Source organism: Meles meles, chromosome 5 (assembly GCF_922984935.1).
Source record: "Meles meles chromosome 5, mMelMel3.1 paternal haplotype, whole genome shotgun sequence".
Classification (NCBI taxonomy): Eukaryota; Metazoa; Chordata; class Mammalia; order Carnivora; family Mustelidae; genus Meles; species Meles meles.
In genome coordinates, this window is record NC_060070.1 from 76,544,549 (window position 1) to 76,560,597 (window position 16,049).

At 42.9% G+C, this 16,049-nt stretch overlaps 1 protein-coding gene across 11 annotated transcripts in view; it reads right to left on the bottom strand.

Moving 5' to 3' along the window:
• Positions 1 to 16,049, bottom strand: part of NCOA7 (nuclear receptor coactivator 7) — a 158,703-nt gene that overhangs the window by 4,364 nt on the left and 138,290 nt on the right. For 10 of the 11 annotated variants that reach the window (XM_046004337.1, XM_046004339.1, XM_046004341.1 and 7 more), the window contains 3 exons: positions 14,229 to 14,376; positions 6,279 to 6,404; positions 4,803 to 4,955 (listed from right to left, as the gene is read on the bottom strand). In XM_046004337.1, the coding sequence (XP_045860293.1) occupies positions 4,803 to 4,955; positions 6,279 to 6,404; positions 14,229 to 14,376 (427 nt within the window). Of the gene's footprint in view, positions 1 to 4,802; positions 4,956 to 6,278; positions 6,405 to 7,877; positions 8,080 to 14,228; positions 14,377 to 16,049 lie in introns of those variants that run through there. The other variant, XM_046004345.1, reaches the window with a different exon arrangement.

A 16,049-nucleotide genomic window follows, 5' to 3' on the forward strand; every position in this document is an offset into this window, starting at 1 on the left:
TTGAAAATTATTTTAATTGGATTATCACCATGGTAGAATCTCTCTCTTCTTCACCAGTTACACTTAGTTCCTGGCAACTCGAAATACTAAAAATTAGATAGGGAAGAAGTCTAGAAACTTTCTAACTAACGTTCTTCATACTTCCTGCTACTAAACCCTTCTTCTCTACAGCTGCTAAGAACAAACAAAAACAAAACACTAGCAAAAACATCAAAAATCCATTTTCCTTCTCCTGGTGATCTTTCAGTAAAAGAACTAAGATACAACTGAGATAGGCATCTACTTTTAAAAGCAAGTGCTTAAAACAGGACAGGAAGGGCAATGGCCATAGGTAGACAGAAGTGGGTCCTTTCCTGATCAATGAAAAGGAAAAGCCACCTTACTTTCACCCTCTCATGATTCTAAATCTATTCTTTCTTAGCTAAAAAACCTTCTTAGCAATCATGGAAATCTATTTAAGGATTAGGGACTGGATGTTACTAAGGAATTACTGTTAATTTTGTTAGGTACATAGCATTGTGGTTATGTAAGAAAATGTCCATTTTCTCTTCATTTATCTTGAAAAAAATTTTATGGTATATATATAATGATATTGTTGAATCTATACCATTAAAAATTTAATATATTTGCCAATAACAGAGCAAAGGAATCCACGGAGGAAAAAAAGTTGAGACAGCCAGAAGTGGTAAAACAAAAACAAAAACAAAAAGGTTCATATAACAAAACCTACAAATGTGTATTTGCTCTCCTCTCCTCTCTCTCAGCTTCTTTAGTAGAAAACATTACAGGAAGTAGTAATCTTTTTATTTTTTAAAATTTATTTGAATTCAATTTAATTAACATACAGCATATTCTTAGTTAGAATTATTCTTAGGTAGAATTTAATGATTCATCAGTTGCATATAATACTCAGTGCTCATTCCATCAAGTGCCCTCCTTAATGCACAATTTATCATTGGGTTTTTAATATATATCAATGTAGTATGTATAACAAAAATACCACAAAAATGGGAAAAAATGTAATTGAGCAATATCAAAGTAACATTTCTGTACCTCAACTGGATTTAAGTTAGTATACATCAGACTCCATCAGTTGCCTGATGATGCTCTATTTTCCACAGTGCCTTGTGGTATAAGTTACTCCACAGTCTAATTTGACTAAAATTGGGCTCTCCCTGCAAGGGTAGTTTCTTTGGCCAGTTTATGAAGTATCTCCTAACTCTAGAAAGGCCCTCCTTAGTGGTCTCTCTTCCTGGTTCTCTCTGCTCAACGAGATGCTCCTCAATTTAGCTTGTTGTCTTCATGCAGTTACCAGCTTCCTCTTAATCGTTTACCCTCAAATTGTCATCATTTTCTAGGGTACCCTTTGGCTTGAACTTGTCCATACTCTTCTAAAAAAAGTCCGTTCCTTTGGGGACAGCTTCAGAGCTCTATGTCCTTTTTTGATTTTGTTTTTGTTTTTAAGATGTGCCGTGGACAGGGGCTAGGTCAGGGCAAGTTCAGCCACTGTGTCTGACAGAGCAGGGGGTGTGGTAGACAAGTACGGGCTTGAGGGGGGGCCTGTGCAAGGGGTCTGGTGGAACCACAGTAGGCAAGTGGATGAGTGCAGGGCTGGGGAAAGTCTGTGTGCTACGTCTGGAGAGGCTGTGGTGGATGAGCACAGAGCTGGGGCCAGTCTGAGGGCTGGGTATGGCGGGGCAGAGCCCAGGCTGGGTGAACAGTGGGCTGGCCCGGTGGGTTGGGGCCACAGGGGAACATGGAGTGAGCTGGTGGCACTAGCAAGGGGAATTGAGTGCACTAAAAATGGCACCCACCAGCACCAGGTTTGCAGTCAAAACAAACCAAAAAAGGCTCCCTCCAGTGTCTCTATTTCCAGAGAGATCTCCATCAGACCCCTGCCCTCAGGTATACTCTCTAAAACTAGTCAACTAGTCAACAAATCTCCCTCACGTGCAGCCCAGATACTTCTCAAACTACTGCCTCTGTGTTGAGACTCAGAGCAAGTGAGTCTGTGTGTGAGCCCTTCAACAGTGCAAATTTCCCTTTCCTACAGCCCTCTTGCTCTCCCTAAAACCAGTCTCGTTTTCAAAATTAGCCTTTGTTTTCAAGACCGTTGTTCTGGGGGCTTGCCTTTCTGGTACAGGTCCCATGGGCTGGTGTGCCTAATGTGGGACTTGAACCCCTCACTTCTCAGAGAGGAGCTGCATGTTTTGTGATCTCTCTCCCTCTTGTGGGTTGCTAAGAGATGGGGTGGAGTCCTGTCAAGACTGCTTTCCTGCCCCTCCTACCCATCTTGATGTGGCTTTTTTTCTTTTGTCCCCACCCCACCCCAACCCGCAGCCCCGTCCTATTATTTATACAACATCTGTTCTGTTAGTCTGCAGGTCTTTTTCAGAGAGAACTGTTGTACAGTTGCAACCTTGGTGTATTCATGGGAGGAGGTGAGCAGAGCTCTAAGTTTTACAATCTGCCTCTTCTCCTAGAGCTGGGAGCCAGGGGCTGAACAGTGGCTGCTTCCCTCAGAGGAACACTTTTATTTTATGAAGAGGGTGGCAGGCAGGGGAAGTAGCTCTTGGTCATAGAATTTCTGCTCGAAGAGCTGTGGCAAGGGCTTTTGATATTCCTTCATTCTACCATGCCTAAGGTAGAGGATCTCCCCACAAACAGAGGTTGGGTAGAAGAAAATAATCCTCTACCCCTCTAAGCCATACTTACCTGCAATTTCACCTCTGAAACACAGGTCTTGGGTAGGGGGTAAGAAGTGCTAGGGACCTACCCCTTGAGGATATATCACAGCAGTTGTTTAGAGACTTGAAGTGACTATTGTCTTTATAATTTCTACCAGTTATGGTTGTTTCTCTGACTATTGATTCTGCAGAGCTCCCTTTGCTGCTGTTCTGCATACATAATGCTTAAATTAGAATTTTACATAATTTATTCCCAGATAAATTTACAGGTGTTATTCTACCCTGTTCTCAAATACAGCAAAGCCACATTCTTGCCTTGGGGGGGGTCACTGGGTGCAGGTGAAATTGTGCTGCATTCCTGCTCTGTGCTGCCAACACATTCCCCAACAAACTCGGTATCTTTTGGCAAATTAGAAGAACTAATCTATACTTATGATGAGGGTTTGTATGTGATAAAACCATCTAGCCATAGCTCATATAAAACAACTCTAACATTTCACTAAATCCCTATGTAATTCCATTTTAAACCTTTGTTATTATTATTTAAAATTTTTAACCTGACCATACCCACTTGGATCATGATTAAATAAAGTGTCATCAATCAAGAAGTAATAATAACAATAATAGGTAAACTACTCCCCACAATTCTTTATCTATAATAACACAGCAATAAAGTCACAGAAAGATCACAGTTGAGAAAGACAGTGCCTCCAGTACCCCCATCTCTCTGCTAATTTCTCCCGAACAAATTATGACAGCAAAGATCGATTTCCCTAAAATGCCCACAATCACATAGCTTCAGAGCAAGTAATGCTTCATAGTGCCCCACATATAATAGGCACTCATACATTTTCTGCACATATGAATAAATGAAAGGCTGTTGAACAAAATCTGCTTCAATGCCAGAAAGAGAAAAGAATGACATCTACATCTTAAAAATGTAAAGAAATTTCTTCTTGATATAGCAGAGACCAAACTGAAATTACTAAATCTTGAAAGATGTCTTCCTTTTGTGGAGCAAAAACCTGAGAGGGTAGTATATGAAAGAAAACTGCCCAGATTCCACTCACACCCACGCTGACAGAAGTACTAGTGAGGATGCATGGGGGTAATATCTAGAATTCACCACTGCCCCCAAGACCAAGGAAAAGGGTCTTGCAAGGAGCAATGGTACAGAATATCCCTTGCTAGGGGCGCCTGGGTGGCTCAGACATTAAGCGTCTGCCTTTAGCTCAGGTCATGATCCCGGGGCCCTGGGATGGAGCCCCACATCAGGCTCCATGCTTGGCGGGAAATCTGCTTCTCTCTCCCACTCCCCCTGCTTCTGTTCCCTCGCTTGCTGTGTCTCCCTGTGTCAAATAAATAAAATTAAAAAAAAAAAAAAAAGAATATCCCTTGCTATATCATAACAGTTGGGTCCTTCAGGTGCAACACACTTCAGCCCTGACTGGCTCTCCATCTGGGCAACCACGCAGGCAAGGTTTGTGGGCACTAGTTCAGCTACCTGTAAAGAGTTCTGGTATGGTACTGGAACTTCTTTCTGCACTATCTGCCAATCCAGACTTGACTTCCGTCCAGCTTTTCCAGCTTTAGGTTGCAGAATTATCATTATTGCTTCCTACTATATGGTGAGCACAGGGAAAAAAAATTCCTATATGTAACTGTATTTGGAAATACACTCCACTTTTTTCTATAGATACATTTGGAAGTATATTGGGGTTAGATGACATAATAATTGGGATTTACTTTAAAATACTTCAGCAAGGGATGCCTGGGTGGCTCAGTGGGTTAAGCCTCTGCCTTCGGCTCAGGTCATGATCTTGGGGTCCTGGGATTGAGCCCTGCATCGGGCTCCCTGCTCAGTGGGGAGCCTGCTTCCCCTTTTCTCTCTTTCTCTGCCTACTTGTGACCTCTGTGTGTCAAATAAGTAAATAAAATCTTTAAAAAAAATCCTTAGCAAAGAAAAGCCAACAAAGACCTATGAAGTGTATGTGGCAAAATCCTGCTAGCTATGAACTCTGGATGATGGCGAGTTCTTACACTGGCCTCTCTACTATTGTGCAAATTTGAACATCGTCATCACAAAATGTTTTCTGTGAGATGAACAAGCCTCACCTGATTATCCATATCTTTGATGACCAACAGGACAGGACTGTCTAGTGATGCCAACTTCCGATACAGAGTTTTCAAACTGGTCCCATGCTCTAATGTGCTGTATGCGAGTCTCCACGGATACCCCTGTACCCGTGCTGGAAGGCGTCGGGCCAGCTGCAAATCCAAAGATGGAGATGTAAATATACAATCTGCCTACAAATCTAATAAGCTTGTAGCACTAACCAAGTACCTGAGGCTCGAGCTCAAAATCACACTTACTCACATGTTGCTCCTTTTTAATCTGACAAATATTTGTAACTATACACTGGGAAAGAGAAGGGAAAAAATCTCTTCCTTGATGGTGCTGCCTTGGCAGGGATGCCAGCCAGAGCATACACTCCCTCCTGGGGACTTGAATGAGGGGTGACAGGCAATTATACATCTGGAGACACAGCACCTAGCCTGACAGGAATTAGACACCTGCTCTCCCTTTTACACTTCAACCTGACCTTCACCAAACAGTTCATGGTTCTCCACTTGTTCTTTCTAAATGCTCATAAGCTCAGAGCTGCTACTGACAACTCAGTGCAACTCCCCACGGAAGGGAGAGCAAAGAACACAGGTGTTTCGTGCTAGTAGTCAAATGTAGTCTGTATTCATCTTGCTGTATCTTTCACCTACGTTAACATTTAGCTTAAACTTGGCCGCCATAAATACCAATAATGCATATCTCTTCAAAAATACCAACAAAGGAGACTATGAAGTACTGAAGTCTTCAGAATGCTTAACATCAGTTGTAATATCAGCATGAACCCCATTTCTGTAGCTGCTTGGTCAAATCTCTTGGCTTTCCTGAGCTTTCACAGATTCATTTGCAAATTGAAGGAGTTGAACTTGATTCTTTAAGGTCTCTGAAATTCAGGTTTCTAAGCTAACAGGAGAAATGCAAGAGATTTCTTACTACAGTTCAAATACAGCACATTATAGTATTTCATAAAACTAAAAAGTTACAGGTTTTCAGAAAATATAAAGTGAACACAGGAAAGCACAGAAAAAGGAAAATTACTCCTAGTGGTTGGTAGTTATCATACAGCTAGTAAAGTGTATTTGCTATGTAACTTTTATTGGTCCCAATAAGTTAAAACTATTGGAACTCTGTAGTAATCACAAGGGTAAACTGGATCCTTTTTTAAGTGTTAGGAATATGCATAAGGACTACAGTAGGATAATTTAAAAATTGTACTGAAGACAAGAATGGGTTTTCATTCGGACTTAGAAGATGGATACAGTTTCTGGCCAAGTCCCCAAACTCCCAAAAAGGTGACAGGGAGCGCTAATGTAACCTCTCAGACGCTGGTATTGGTTAGGCTGCTGGTGTTCTTCCAGTAAAACTTGGCTCTTCCCTCCCCCCATGAGAAGAGCAAATGCAGGCAGGGATGGGAAATGCTTCTTTAAGGCCTAGGAGACCCCTGTCCTGAGTCCCCTGGGGGAGCCCACCTGCTCGATGTGCATGTTCTCCAGGAGTGCGCTGTGGGGCTGCAGGACCGGCAGGGCGGCCTCCTCGTCGTCCTCATAGTAACTGCAGGTGCTCTTCCTGCGCTTGGCCTCCTCAACGGTGATGATCTGAAATGCAGAGGAGAAGTCCCCCCAACCTGATATATCTGCTTTTCCTTCGCCTGCTAAAAACGACCTGAGGTACACAATTGCCTGCAACGGGTGGAGTTTTAGCAGTAGGACATAAACTGAACCCGGACTTTGGGAAAAGGGCTAATTTCAGCTACAATTTCTGAACAAATGCAGAATTTAACACAGTGCAGCAGAGACACTTAGTATGTACAAATTAAAGTCACAGGTTTTCCACTTTTACTACCATGGCTGAGTGCTCATGGAGTGTGAATTATTATGCCTAATTCCACAGATGACTTATACCATTGAAAAGCCCTAAATTATTCTTTTAGCCTGCATCTAAATTTGAATTGTTAAGGAGCTAATCAGCAATCATTCTCTAATTTTCTATAGATAGGGAAATTGGGGAGATAAGGATAGATAGTTTTTTAAAATCAAGACTCCTAATGTTTTCTCTCAAGGCTATATGGCACAAAGCCACAAACCCTGATAGAAATAACAAATGCTAACATCCATCAGAAGCAACAATACAAAGAAACACAAAGCTTTAGGCTAAGTTACAATTAGGTTACATTTCTTTATGTACAATTCAGAAACTATCAAAATAACCTTTCCTTCAAAACTGAGAAACTTGATTTTGTACACATTTATTATTTCGTTGTAACTGTGCTTATGAATAACCAAAGTCAATTTCAACTTAAAAATCTATTTTTTGTCCCCCTTAACATTTGGATAAATCACTAAATGATATAGTGACTAATTCAGCAAAATACCTGGGTACTAGTGTCAGTGGACTTTTGCATTATAGAGAAAAGGCATTTATGTACATCTAGTCAAAGTTGCCAGGTAACACGCCACTCAATTTGCAATACGTACAGTAACAGATATAAAGTACCTGCCACCCAGATTTGCAGGTAAGGAAATTAACTAATATATTTTATTATCTTCTCATGGGGCTTTACCTAAAACCCTGTCAAAGAGTCAAAAATGCAGGATTTTAAATGTATTAAATAAAGCACATTTTTTAAAAAAGATTTTATTTATTTATTTGACAGACAGATCACAAGTAGTCAGAGAGGCAGGCAGAGAGAAAGGAGGAAGCAGGCTCCCTGCTGAGCAGAGAGCCCGATGTGGGGCTGGATCCCAAGACCCTGGGATCATGACCTGAGCCGAAGGCAGAGGCTTTAACCCACTGAGCCACCCAGGCGCCCCTAAAGCACATGTTTTTAGTGAACTCTACATTTAACAGAGGTACAAACGGGGCTGAATGAAAAAACTAAAATGTGGATTTTTTACTCCAAGGAGGAGGGACAAGCCACATCATATCCATCTCCCAAAACAAATAAAATACCTGCTTCGGTTGAAATGTCAGCACATCCTTTCTAATTAGGAGGCATTTGGAAACATACCCAGTGGCGGATCTCTGAGGAATCACCAGCGCCTCATTAGTTCTCAGGGACTCCCACATACCTTCACAAAAGGCTCTTGGTCGGGTCTGGCACAATAGAAAATCTGAATGTCCAAGGGCAACCTTCGGATTCTCATCCTGAGTGGGGGAGAACCGTCTGCTTGCTAATGAGATAGTAGAAGCAGCGTTTTCCTGGCCGCCACACCACTGCTGCTGCCAGCCACGAGGAGCTACAGTGGTTTGTGCTGCATCTAGTTTCCTGCATAATTGAGTTTCTGTTTCCCTCAGGAGAGGGTTCAGCATTTCTACAGGAACACACCCAAATTAGGATTTAGAGCAAACACACACTTCCTGTCAGGCTTAGCTGTGAGGCAGTAAAATGACACTTTCACCTTTGAAACTGTAAGTTTCCTAACTGGAACAAAACTCCATTGGTTCGTTTGTTTGTTTTCTTTGTCTTCTTATATTTTTCTTCCTTATTGTCCTCTGGCTAAGCTAGCTCTTCCAGCCCTGCCTTTTCCAAGTTCTTCTCAGCACCTTTTCTAAAGCTAAATTTCCATTTTAAACTTTATGGATATTGCCGGCAATAGGTTTGAATCTCAAAGGAAGGATAAAAGGAGCCTCTACCCGAGGTAGGTTCATTATACTTAGGCCAATGGTATTTCACTTCAATACCATATCATGTTTCTTATATATGAGGAACTTAAAAGAATGGGAGAACATCTGGTTTATATGAGGCTGAGAAAAATGTTACTTTGGGTTCAGTTTTTCAAAAGAGCTGGCAAAGGAACATTTACCCTTAGTGACTAATAAGCATGATGAGCCCTCCTCTGCTTTCTGGATTCAATGGCATAAGGGGCTGGGGGAAAAAATGCGGATTACCATTGGATCGATTTTTAGCGATCTTTCTGCGACTCTTCCACATCAAAATGGTCTTAAGTACTGCTGAGGGGGTCAGGGCGCTGTGGCACAGCTCATCCTGAGGGTCCGTTCCAATGAGAACTCTGCCAGATATGAGACCCAGGTGAACTAGAACTTACATTCAGTGCAAGAAGCACGACATAACCTGGGGCAGAATCACTTGGATTTTGTGCCTGTGAGCATTCTCTCCTCAGCACCCGACAATTCACAATAGCTAGCATTTACTGGCTGCCTTCTCTATGACGGCACGTGCCAGTTACTTTGCCAGACCTGGGGACACAAAGCAGTCCTCAGTCTCAAGTGGGTGAGGAGACAGCAGAGAGATATATATATATATTTTTAAAGATTTATCTTAGAGAACATGATTGGGAGGGGCAGAGAAAGAGGGAGAAAACCCGAAGCAGACTCCTTGCTGAGCACGGGGCTCAATCTCACAACCCCAAGATCATGACTTGAGCTGAAACCAAGAGTCTGATGCTCAACAAACTGCACCCCCCAAGTGTCCAGAGAGACATTTATAAATGAATGAATGCCATTCTATGTAATACAAATGCTAATAGTAGCAACTCAAAGGTGGGAGGGGCTACCAGAGAGTCTGGAGATGGCGTATTCACACAGAGGTGATGGGGCTTCAGTCTGAGAGCATAGGGTAGGGTGTGGGGAGATGCCTAGGTGGAGAGTACAGGAAGAAAACTGGGCTGTGTTCTAGGTTCACTATGGCTTGCGAACAGAAAGCAAGAGAAGTTGAGATGAAGCTGGGGAGGGACAGAAGTGGAGAAAATAAAAAAACAGTAATGCCATTAAGAAGCTTAAAACTTATTCTAGAGGCCACTTTTCCTAATATCTGGCTATTCTTCAAAATCACCTAGGAGCTTTTAAAAACACAGATTCTGATACTCCTCACTCAGACCTACTGAATTAACTAATGTCTTTAGTGGTAAAGGTGTAGGATTCAGTTAAAAAAAAAAATTCACCAAGTGGTGATTCTGATGATTGGCCAGTGGGTATGACAGCTCTAGGCGATGGGGAGGCACGGAGTGTCATAAGCATGGGAGTGTATGTTCACAGGCGTTATTTAAGCAAGTAAAATAGCACAGAACATGTATAAGAGCCTTTTCTTTTAAAAAAGAATTTATTTATTTGTTTATTTATTTATTTATTCATGAGAGCAGAGAGAGAGGAAGAGGCAGAGGGAGAAGCAGACTCCCCACTAAGCAGGGAGCCTGACGCAGGGCTCGATCCCAGGACCCTGGGATCATGACCTGAGCCGAAGGCAGAGGCTTTAACCCACTGAGCTACCCAGGCGCCCCAGTATGAATGCCTTTTACAAAAATAAAAAGCAAGACTCCCTACCCCCTCACCCCCTAGATAACATCCTAAAATAAATGAGGGAGAAAAAAGGAATTGAATAAAATGCACAAAAGTGGTAAGTGTGGTCACATATTATTTTTAAATGTTCTGCATTGTACTTTTCTGTAGTTTCTAAATCTTTCCACAATAAGCAGGTGTTACTTATATAAAATTAGGAAATAAAGCTTATTTAAAGAAACTCTGTATGGGAGAACAGGCTGGTGGTTGGGCTGGGACTGGAGGTGCCCTTGGAAGTCCAAGTGAAGTTTGCAGACAGGCTGACTGAGGCATGTTTGGTGGAGGGAAGTAGAGGTCCCACACCATGCGGAATCACAGTAGACTCTGACTAGATATGATGAAGGAAAAGAATCTAGGATGGTAGCAAGGTTTCTAGCTTGGGACACCACTAATTAATATAGGAATATGTGAGAAGAGGCAAGTCTGGGGGCAAGAATCTTTGTTTTGGACATGCTGAGGATCAGACACCTGCCATCTTCTGGGGGAGTGAAAGTGCCTCTTCCCCACCCATACAGGAGGAGCGGTGCCCTCACAGTGGCTTGGCTTCACGGTAAAGCTAGTGTGCAGAGCTTGCTCCTGCGTGGGAGGGATCGTGGCCAGCATGCTTCTACTCATTGCACTTTTGGACTCTGCCATATGGCAAGCAAACAGAGATAAGGTGGCCTGACCAGTCCAGCCGCCTGTCTCTCCAGTTGTCAGGGCAAGCACAAGGAGCTTGGAATAGGTCAATGAACTTCTTCCTCCTTTCTCTATCCCTTCCTTCCTTCTTCCTCTTCCACTGCAGATGTAGAGAGTATTCTCTAGAAGAGAATCTGCCCTCTCTTTCATTCTCAGCGGCTCAGCCTGCGAAGGCCTGGCCCACACCAGGTCATCCAGCAGAACTTTCCCTGCATACCTCCGTAGCTCCTTTTCCTCTGGTGCTGGTAAGTGTGGCCTCTCCTCCCACTGGGGTTGTCAAGAGCTGAGATTCAAGGATGGGATTAGTGGAGAGAGGCAGAATAGCCCTTAAAGACGGCTGCTTCGGCTCAAGATACTCAGGTCTTCATCAGGTGAGGATTCAGTCCCAAATGCAATCTACACCTTCCCTCTGGGCCTCCATACTGGAGCGAGAGGCCACAGTCTCAATAAGAAAATGCACATTTCCTGGCTTTGCTTCATCTGTGCACATACCTTATGGGGACCTCTTGAGCAGAGCAGATGAGGTGAGGACAGGACTTGATATTTCTGGGTGCCTTGGCCAGAATACATGTATCACACCGCCTCTTCCACCAGGGCCTGTGGGGCAGCTATGAGCTCTAATGGAGCCTCTCAGGGAAAGAGGTATGTTTTGGGGGCAGATGCGGGGGTCAGCAGCACAAGCCACAGGAGGTGATGAGCTCAGCCAAGGAAGATGTAACAGATGACAAGGTGGTCAAGGACAAACTCCTAGGGAACAGCATGAGAAAAGGAACCAGCAAAGTCGACTGGGAAAGAATGGCCAGAGACAGGAACAAAAACTGGAAAAAAATCATGAATTGATAGAAAAAGCCAAGGGAGAAAGAGTCAGATAGGCTTAAATATCTTCAAACAATGGTTTCAAGCAAGAAGCTTTGTGAACTATGGGGAGACATGGAAATAAGTAAACTGGTGGGCAGTACACAAGAGAGCTCTCAACGATGAGCTGTGGGAAGATAGGACAGGGGGCAGACTGGGAGCACCACAGCAGTGACAAAGGAGCGCGTCCGTAAAGGAGGGCAGGAGTTTGCCACAGGCAGCTGTGTGTGTGCCTGCCGCACATGCAGGCCATGAGGGAGTGACAAAAAAGGAAGCATTGGTCCAAGCACACATATAAAAGGACCTAGCGTTCCAGAAAGGATCAGACCCAAGGGGCAGGTTTATTACCCTTGCTCATCCCAAACTGGCAAGGCTCTGGCCTTGGAAGGATCCCACTGCCCACCCAAGTGTAAAACCAGGCTGGCAGTGCTGGAGAACATCACCACTCACTGCAGCCTGGGCCACGAGAAAAGTCCAGTGCCCTCAAAAGCAGAAAGCCGCCCATGACAGTCCTCTGTTGGCATGTTTCCTAGTGTCTGTAACTGCTGCTTCATACCTTCTCCATATTCCTCTAACTCCTCCTTCCCTTCAAGAGATGACCCTCCTTCCACTGCAAGGAAACCATTATTTGAAAAATGCCACAATTTACCACCACTGAAGCTGCATTTTACCTGCACACACTCTATCCTTTTCTTCTACCCACGCCCACCTAAGACCAATCCTATCCCTACCCCCACATTTCCACCCATTCTCAGAGATCTGCTCTCCTGATCATTCCCTTCCTCCTGCCCTTATCTTCTGTAACCTCGACTTTGGTGTTCCCACTGACTTCATCCAAAAGGTTAAAGTCTCTCTCAGGAGTGGGAAACATTCTCCACCTCACTTCTTCCAGCTTATCATCTCATTTCTACGCTCCAAAACCAAATTTGAGTTGTTTCCCACCTCTATTAGTTCTACTTACTTATCTCTCACTCATTCTTTGAACCACTGGAATCTAAATTTTGTACTTACCATTTTAATGAACTGCTTTTGTAAAAGTCACTAGCTACCACCTCAGTTTTAAACCCAGAAAACATACCTCAGCTCTTAGTGTCTGACTCCTCTGCAACATAAGTCATTCTGACTGTTACCCTCCTCTTGAAACATTCTATTCCCTTGGTTTCTAAGACATGACTCTCCCTGTGTTCTACCTCCTTCCTGGCTTTTCCTTCTCAGCCACCTTTGCGGTCTCTACTGCCTTTGGCCCCTTAAATGCAGGTGTCCTTAATGGTTCTGTTCCGAGCCCCGTTCCCTTCCTACTGTATATACTCTTCCTGCGATGACCTCATCTATACTCATAACTTCAACTTTGCTAAGGATTTCCAAAAGTGTATCTTCAGATCTTTCTCCTAAGTTTTATTCTCAGCTGTCTCTTGGAAATTCCAGACACCTCAAATTTAAATTAAATCCAGAATTCAGAGCATTTTCTACTAAATCTAACACCCTTGCTATGCTCCTGTCTCAGTGAAGGGCAGGTACCACTACCCTCCAGTTCCCACTCTGAAAACCAAGAGATCAATCTTGACATCTTCCTTACTTTCCACATATAATAATTACTCACAAAATCCTGTATATTCCACCTTCTAATTATCTTTCAAAAGCACTCAATTTTCTCCATCCCCACTGCCACTCTCTCAGCAACCATTAGCTCTCAATAATGATGACCGAAAAGAGCTTCCTAATGGGTCTTCGAGACTCAAGTGTTGTCCAATTCCAATCCTTGAACATCTGCCACCAAGAAAGAGCTGTCTGAGATGCATATGTGTGTATAATTCTCCAGAGTCAAAAGGGTTCAATGCCTTCCCACTACCTTTAGGAACATACCCAGGGCTCATAGGTCCTTTGTGATGTACCCTTGCTTGCTTCCCTTCCCTGCTTCTTTTCTTGCCCCTCCTTCAGCTTTGTACCCTATGGTCCAGCCAGACTGACCTTCTCTTAGTTTATTAAATGTGCTACATGCTCTGTTTCTCCCCTGGGTCAGTCCTCTGCACAGACTTTCTTCTCTAGCCAGACAGTGTCCCATGTCCCATGCCACCCCAACTGCTCGAACTCCCCCTTCTGATCTTCGTTCCAATCACTGCTCCTGGGCGGCTCTCCCTGATCCCCCGCCTCCATTCAGGCTCCATGCTCCTATAGCACTTGGCATTTCACCTACAATGGCAGTTATTATACTGTAAGGATTCATCTATAGTAAATTCTGCTTATCTCATCCATTGTGCCCCTGACTTGGGAAGAGCTTGATAAGTGCTCAAAAAAATTATGAAGGGCTTCCCAGGCCACATGAAGGAGCTTGAACTTCATCCTGTTCATAAACGGGACCCATCAGTGGTGTTTAAAAGGGAAAGCGAAATGACCCATCAGTGTGGCATTTATCTGACACATAAAACCAGCTCAAACAGAGGAATAAAGCTTTTCCACCAATCACTTCCAAAGTGCACAAGAAACCTAACTTCTTGCCAGCCAAGAAGTTCTTGGTATCTGGACCCAAGAAGACTTTAATTACATACTGTAGCTTAAGGACCATGACTGTTCAGCCCCTGCTGAGTGCTCACCTCCCAGCTCTTGGTGGTTGGCTCACTGAAGAAGTTGTCAATCATGTTCAGTTCTTCCTTTTCCACCACCACGAAGCCTTGCTCTTTGGCATCTTTCCCATAGACGTCAGGAGACCACTGAACAAAGAACGTGTACAAGTGATCCACCCTGAAAAACATGTTTGTCATAGGAGTCAACACCAAATCCACTTTCCTGGCAGGCACAAGCAGGGACCTGAGCACTTAACCGTCTTTTCCCTCCTTGGCAAATCCATTGTACTAACTGGGAAATGTCCCACTATGAAGATGGTCTCTACCAAAGCATTCCAAATTTGGAAAATAAGTCAAAAAGTGAAAGCAGAAGTCCACAGAGACTGAGAACCTGTCTTTCCATCTGAGGGAAAGATCATGAGATGGGACATGAAATTGAAAAAACAAAATGAAGCATTTACACCAAATATTTACTCCTCCTTTGGTCTTCATTTATTAGGCATTTGTATTCAATGGGGAAAAAAACTGATCTGATCCTTTAGCTGGAGGAGATAAACAGTACTTCAATGGGTTTTTATGTGGTTGAAGCACTATTACAATTTCAACAGAATACCTTTTATAATTACAAAGTAAATAATACTAGTTGTTGTTTTAATATTAGAAAGAGACCTAATTTTATTGACACAGCAATGTGGTCAGCTTCCTATTTCTCTGTTCTCTCATACATACTTAACATCTGAAGGGACTGTAGCATCACTGCAGACTTAATAGATAGCTAATTTCCAAGCAGAGATTATTGCTCATCTTAAAAATTGTAATTACATAAACAATTTATAACAGTGTTGCTATACCTTCAATGTTTGTATCCCCCCAAATTCATATGTTGAAACCTAACCCCAAATGTTTCAATAAAGGACCTTTGGGAAGTGCTTAGGTCATGAACCCTTGTTATTGGGATGAGTGCCCATAGAAAAGAATCCTTTTTCACCATGTGACACAGTGAAAGGACAGTCACCTATCAACAAGGAAGTGGGCCTTTGCCAGACAAATCCAGCACCTTGATCTTGGACCTCCCAGCCTTCAGAACTGTGAGGAATACATCTCTGTTGTTTATAAGCCACTCAGTCTATGGTATTCTGGTACAGCAGCCCGAATGGTTGAAGACAAATATTAATAGAACTAAAACAAAAAAGAAATGTCCCTCTCAATTCTGAAATCCCACTGGATCAAATGGTTTTTAGGTCTCTATCTGTCCTTGTCCATATATATATAATTTCCTTTTCATTGTCATCAGGGCAAGATATAACTGTTTGTGATATGTAACATTAAATTATGCACATCTGCTATGTTGCCATCTTTGTACTGATTCTTAATGGCTAAGTTCATGGAAGTAATAAATCATGAATAGCCTGGATTCCCATGTCCTCAGGATATTGAGCTTGTTCCCATTTCTTCAAGTGTACAAATGTTACAGTGAACAACCTCAGGGTCTACGCCTTTCACCATCTTTTGAATTATTTCCTTGAGATTAGTTCCCAGAAAAGGGATTACTGGGCAAAAGGGCATGATTTTATAGCTTTTGATTCATCCTCCCAGGTTGCTTTTGAAAGGCTTTCGTTCCCTCTGACACCAGCCCTGCAGTTTGCATTAGAGTTTCTTAACACTCTTGCTTACGCTTTTTTCAAAAAAAAAAGAGTTTAATAAAAATTAAAGTAGCATTTCTTTGAGTGTTTGTGTGCTGAACAATCTTCACATGTTTTCTTCCTGCTGCAGCTTTTCTTCATGAATGGGCTATTTGTGATTGTGGAGTCAGTGTTTTCCTCGTCAGTTTGTGGGATTTAGAAAATGTAA